At 46.2% G+C, this 6,684-nt stretch overlaps 1 protein-coding gene across 1 annotated transcript; it reads left to right on the forward strand.

Moving 5' to 3' along the window:
* Positions 1-1,517: 1,517 nt before the first annotated feature.
* LOC120551871 lies at positions 1,518-2,300 on the forward strand. The gene has a single exon (XM_039789419.1). It carries the CDS (start codon positions 1,518-1,520, stop codon positions 2,298-2,300), a length of 783 nt encoding a protein of 260 aa, XP_039645353.1.
* Positions 2,301-6,684: the final 4,384 nt, after the last annotated feature.

The raw sequence follows: 6,684 nt of genomic DNA on the forward strand, positions 1-6,684 counted from the left end.
ACCCCTTGGGGTTTGTTTCCCCCATCACTATGCATGGAAAGGCCCTAGTGAGAGAATTCACATCAGTGCAGCAAGAATGGGACACACCTCTCCCAGCAGACAAAAGGGCACAATGGGAAGCATGGACTACATCTCTTACTGACCTTGAACACCTGCATATCGCAAGACAGTATGTTCCAGCCTCTCTCTCACAGGCTCAGTCTAAAGAGCTCTGTGTTTTTTCAGATGCGTCTGTTCTGGCCATAGCTGCTGTTGCATATCTGAGAGTCATAGACTCAGACGGACAATGTCATGTGGGGTTTGTGATGAGCAAATCTAAGCTGGCTCCATTTCCTGCTCACACTGTCCCGCGGCTGGAGCTGTGTGCCTCAGTGCTCGCTGTTGAACTCATGGAGCTAATAAAGGAAGAGTTGGACACAGAGCTGCGCATCAAGTTCTACACAGACAGCCGTGTAGTACTCGGCTACATTCACAACACCACAAGGAGATTTCACATGTATGTGGCCAACAGAGTAACACGCATAAGGAAATCAACCACACCGAGCCAGTGGCATTATGTCCGAACGGACCTGAATCCAGCTGATCATGCCACCAGGATTATGCCGCCAGCTCAACTGCACCTCACCAACTGGTTCTCCGGTCCTAAGTTCCTCACAGAGCCAGATGCTCCAGAAGACACTGACGCAGAGTGTTTTCAGCTTGTAAACCCGGACCTAGACATTGAGATCCGAACTCAGGTAACTACATTGGCAACCTCAATTGCAAACCACAGTCTGGGCTCAGACAGATTCCAGCGTTTTTCAAGCTGGAAATCTCTTGTGAAAGCTGTTGTTATACTTACCCATGTCGCAAAGTCATTCTCTCAATTCTCACGCACAGAAACCTGTGGAAAATGGCATTACTGCACAAGGCCTTGCATATCAGAGCACACACAAGCAAAATCTACAGTTATTAAAGCTGTGCAACAAGATGTGTACAAAGACGAGTTCAAGAGCCTAACAGAAGATGGGAAAGTATCACAACACAGCTCACTCAAACAACTTGACCCCTTTATTGACAACGAAGGACTGCTGAGGGTTGGTGGGCGTGTGCGCAAAGCAGACCTCTCTGACCAAGAAAAGCATCCTTTAATTATACCACCCAATCATCACGTAGCTACTCTGCTCGTTCAACATTATCACAGCCAAATAGCCCACCAAGGCCGCCATTTCACTGCGGGCGCAGTACGCACAGCAGGACTGTGGATTGTCGGTGCCAAAAAGCTCATATGCAGTGTCATTCACAGATGTGTCATGTGCAGAAAGCTGAGAGGGAGACTGGAAAATCAGAAAATGTCAGATCTTCCTGCAGACAGGTTGTCTGTAGATCCTCCATTCACACACACCGGGCTAGATGTGTTTGGCCCATGGAGTATTGTGGCACGTCGAACAAGAGGGAGCAGTGTTGAAAACAAAAGATGGGCTGTCGTATTCAGTTGTTTAAGCACCCGAGCAGTTCACCTGGAGGTGATAGAGGCAATGTCGGCTTCAAGTTTCATAAATGCCTTGCGTCGCTTCTTGGCTATCAGAGGGCCAGTTCAACATCTGTGTTCAGACAGAGGGACAAACTTCATTGGCGCCTGTGGAGAACTGCAAATCAACACAGAGGACACAGAGATAAAAAACTTCATGCTAGATCGAGGCTGCACCTGGTCATTTAATGCACCACACTCATCGCACATGGGAGGAGCATGGGAAAGGATGGTTGGGGTCGCACGCCGTATCCTTGATGGTCTCCTGTTGAAAGAGAGAGCTACAAGACTCACACATGAGGTTCTGACTACACTAATGGCTGAAGTCATGGCCATCATGAACTCTCGACCTTTGACCCCCGTCTCATCAGATGCAGAAATGCCTCAAGTTCTCTCACCAGCAATGCTGTTGACTCAAAAAGCCAGTGTTGCACCTGCTCCACCAGGAGATTTTAAGATTGACCACCTACACAAAAGCCAGTGGCGTCAGGTCCAGAGCCTAGCAGACTGCTTCTGGAAAAGATGGAGGCAGGAGTACTTGGCCACGCTGCAGCCTAGGAGGAAGTGGACGGAGGTCAGACCGAATCTTCAGGAAGGTGACGTCGTCCTGGTTAAAGACGGTCAGGTGAAACGCAACGAATGGCCGGTCGGGCTCATCACGAAGACCATACCAAGCAGTGACAACAGAGTTTGTAAGGTCATGGTGAAGACTGTCAAGCAAGGAACTGTAAAAGAGTACTTAAGACCTATTAACGAGTTAGTTGTGCTTCTACCCAACGCTAATAATTAATGGGGAAATGGGAAATAATAATATAGTGGCATAATAGTCATTACGCCAGGCGGGGAGTGTTCTGGTCGAGAAATGTAAATGTGAATTTAAGTATTCTGAGCCTGTTTTGTTAGGCTGTTGTGCATCATTGTTGGTGCGAGAGCGTTGCCTAGTGGCGGAAATGGGTAGTGCATTTTGTGACGTACTGTTGTTAACTAGTGGATGAGTTTAGTTCCCACACGTGTCATGGTGAAATACTGCTGTACGGCTGTTCTATACATGTCGGATCCTTGGAGCAGCACGTCCGTAAGTGTTCTTTAGGTTGTTGTATGCAGATATCATAATTAACACTTATGTGATAATATAATAGTTATTAAGCGTTAACGTAGCTCATTCTTTTTCCATATGTAAGTTATGCTAGCGCTAGCTGCGTGTGTATGCACAGGCTAATATGTGCATGAATGAAAATGTGAAAGGAATATTTGGCTATTTAGTAATTATATTTTTGTTTGTATTCCTTAGTTTTACAAAAAAGAAAACTGCATGGAGTGAACTCTTCAATAAATCTCCAACTTAAGAAGACGTCAAATCAGCTTCATTCATTTTCCTTGTTCGCTATCTGCCTAAGCATTGTTAGGACACAACTGCTAGGACAGAATAATGACATAAAAATAATACATTCTTTGAAGTGACTGTATCGCTGATCCCCTCACTCTGGGTCTGGAAAAGTCTCTCTTAATAAAGTCGATTGCGAGAGCAGTAGTAAATTTAAGGGGAACTCCACCTGGCAAAGTGATCCTCAGCTCAGCCGGATAGTAGAGGCCAAATTTGTGCAGGAGATGCTTAGCATCCACAAACTCTAAGCGCTTCTTGGCCACAGATGGGGAGAAATTGGTGAAGATTGATAGTTTCTTGCCAAGGTGTAGTAAGGGGCTGGCTTCCCCTGCTCGACGCAGAATCTGGTCTCTGATGTGGAAATAGTGGACTCTGATGATGACAGGTCGTGGCGGGGCCCCTTCATTGGGCCTCTGTCGAAGTGACCTGTGGGCTCGGTCAAGAAGAGGTGCCTCATCCAGATGTAGCAGGTCCTGCAGAAGTGTAGAAATTAATTCTCTGGGACGTGGACCTTCCAGACCCTCTGGGAGACCTGTCATATAATATAAAACAAGTGGAGCAGTGTGATTGATGGGTAACCTTAGTTTATATTGTTTGCTGTGATTTTTCTACATTGTTTCCTGTGATTTTCTTGTTTGCTGTGGATTTACTTTATTATATTTTGCTGTTCACAATTTATCTTTTCCCTCTTTCACGAACTGCAACAACAAACACTAATTGACACACCTCACATCAGCGATCTAATTGTGTCTCTGTGTCTTTCTTGCTGTTGATGTGGCCCGGGAATCCGAATCTAGATTTATTTAAAAAGTAACAGACCCCAACCAATCTGTTACATTCCCAGGGTGAAACAATACCCGAGTCCAGTCCAGACTGGAGTGAGCTCCGTGTTTCCCCTGTCGCCGGCACAGAATATCTTGCTTCATCGGGGTTTCGAATAGTCTATTCCAATCCAGAGATCCGGGACCAGGAATTCCGTAGTGCCGTTCTGCTTCTGTCAAATCAATGTGCAGCCTGCTCGTAGCCTGGGAACTTTGAAACAGTCTCAGGTAACTAGAGTGACAACTTTCCTTTCGTACACTTCATGTGGGCTCATCAACAAATACTGTCGTGTCTGCTGCTCTGCCGTCGGCCCCTGGATCTGGTACCTTCACAGAAATAAACAACGACTAAAAACGTCTCCTTTAGCTCAAATGCTAAAACCATACACACGCATCAGTGTGGGAGAAAAGGACCACTTTCCTTTAGTCGTTTTGTGAGCGTTGAAAGTGCAGAATCTGGTAGTCTGTTCCACTAGGGCACAGGAGATCCAGTCAGCAGCAACACCGAGGGCAAAGAAGATCAGCAAGCCAGGCTGCTGCAGCACACGGCACATCCATCCATCCATCCAGAGCGTTGTCCCCTCCCCCCCCAGTCCGCTGCGGCACGTGGCACGTGTGTCAATTAGTGTTTGTTGTTGCAGTTCATGAAAGACAGAAAAGATGAATTGTCCACAGCAAAATATAATAAAGTAAATCCACAGCAAACAAGAAAATCACAGCAAACAATATAGAAAAATCACAGCAAACAATATAAACTAAGGTTACCCATCAATCACACTGCTCCACTTGTTTTATATTATGACAGACCCACCAGTTGCACATTGTTACGTCTTGATCTTCCCTCTAAGTCATCACATTTAGCTTTGAGTATGTTGATTTCACCTTTGAGTAAGTTCACTGTTAGCCCCGTGAGACCGTCCTGATCTCGCGAGCTCCAGTTTTCTACTCGCAGATCAGTCTAGCATCTTGAGATAGAGAAAATTTTGAGCCGTTTGCCAAACGACCGACCAATCAGCGCTGGTTTTGAGGCGGGTTTAGGTGTGACGCAACGAGAAGTGACTGTTAGTCTGAACAACATAGCAGCTTCCACGGATGAGATGAGCGTAGCTATCGCGCAAGTTTTATCCGAATTAGAAAGTATTCCTTCATTGAAAGAAGAGCAAAAACGGCACTGGAGGCTTTTCTCGGAGGAAAATATATTTTTGCTCTTCTCCCGACTGGTTTCTGCAAGAGTTTGATCTGATTGGTTGATATGGCCCGTCTATCACCAACATAGGTGGTGATAGATGTATTATATTGGTGTAGCGCTAGGGGCGCTGTTCAGAAGTGTGGCTTTAGTTTTACTCCTAATGTCTACTCTCAGCCACCGTACCTCTCTGGGTGACTCGTTGTTGTTAACGTAAGTTTGGAAGAGCAGAATAAACAACGCAGCGTGAAGTGCACAACGTCTCCGTCACTGAGTACGTTAAATGGTGTCAGAATTCTGTCAAGCACAGAATTATAAACAAGTGTAGCAATGGCTACTCCGCAGTTTGAACACCCGAGGATTGACTGGGATGCCGCTGACTTATATAAAGAGTTTGACAGATTTAGAAGTCACGCCACATTCGTCTTTGATGGACCGCTATCGGGGCTAGAAGCTAAGCAGAAGGCGGGCTGGCTCGGCACGTGGATAGGCGAACAAGGCAGAGAAGTCTACAAAACGCTGGAATGGGCGGATGGTGAGAAAGGAGATCCTACTAAGGTACTGGATAAGTTTGAAAGCTACATCAGACCGAGGAAAAATAAGAGGATAGCTCGTCACCGTTTCAAGCAGAGGAAACAAGGTGCAAGTGAGAGTTTCAACCACTTCGTAAAGGACTTAAAGCTGCTTCTTATGGACTGTGAATACGCTGAACCAGACGACATACTGATTGACGCCATCATCGCCGGAGTGCACGAAAAAAGAGTGCAGGAAAGGCTATTGGACAAAGGTGAGGATCTGACGTTAGCCAAAGCTTTAGAGATTCCACAACAGTATGAGATGTCGCAGAAACAAATGAAAATAGTCAGAGATGATGCTGAATGCTCACAGGTTTCTGCAGTGTCAGCTAAACCCAAGAAGTTCAGCCACAATAAAAGGACACACTATCCAGATCGTCCCACGTTAGCGCAGCAGAAGATTACGGCTAACTGCACGAGCTGTGGCAAGCAGTCGGATCACAGGTGCAACAAAGGCAAGTGTCCTGCTAAAGGCTCTACATGTTCCCACTGTAACAAGCCCAATCACTGGATGGCGGTGTGTCGTAAGCGTGCAGTGCAGTGCATACAGTGTGTGTGGAGTCACCAGCAAGTGAACAGACTGATGAGGACATTTTGAGCATTAATATCAACCAAGTTGTTTCTCCAGTCTATGCTGCAGGTTCATCAACGGATGACAAGTGGACAGCGTGTGTCACCATACTGTCACAGCCGGTAACATTCAGGATAGACACAGGTGCGAAATGCAACACGTTGACACTGGACAGTTATCAGAGACTCTTCCACAAGGGTGAGCTGAAATGCTCCAAAACAGTGCTACACACCTACTCCAACCACCAGCTTAGACCTCTTGTTACAGTGGATTTAACAGTTCACTATAAAACCCGCAAGACTGTTGCTGCTGAATTTGAGATTGTGAACATTACACAAGAAAGTGTGCTCAGTGGAACCACAGCAGAAGCCTTAGGTCTGATAGTCAGGCTTGACTCCCTGCAAAAGGCTGATGAAACCCACAACAGCAACCTGGCTACGGACAGTACACCCGCAGAGACTGTTCCAGAAGGTCTAAGTGATTTTCCGGATCTGGTACGTACTACAGGGAAATACACCATAAAAATAGAGCCAAATGCTAAAGGTGTTGTGCATGCTGTGCGCAGGCAACCAGCTGCGCTAAAGGAAAAGATAGTAGCGAAACTAAAGGAGATGGAAGGAAACTGCTACATTGCCAA

Source organism: Perca fluviatilis, chromosome 2, assembly GCF_010015445.1.
Source record: "Perca fluviatilis chromosome 2, GENO_Pfluv_1.0, whole genome shotgun sequence".
Taxonomy (NCBI): Eukaryota; Metazoa; Chordata; class Actinopteri; order Perciformes; family Percidae; genus Perca; species Perca fluviatilis.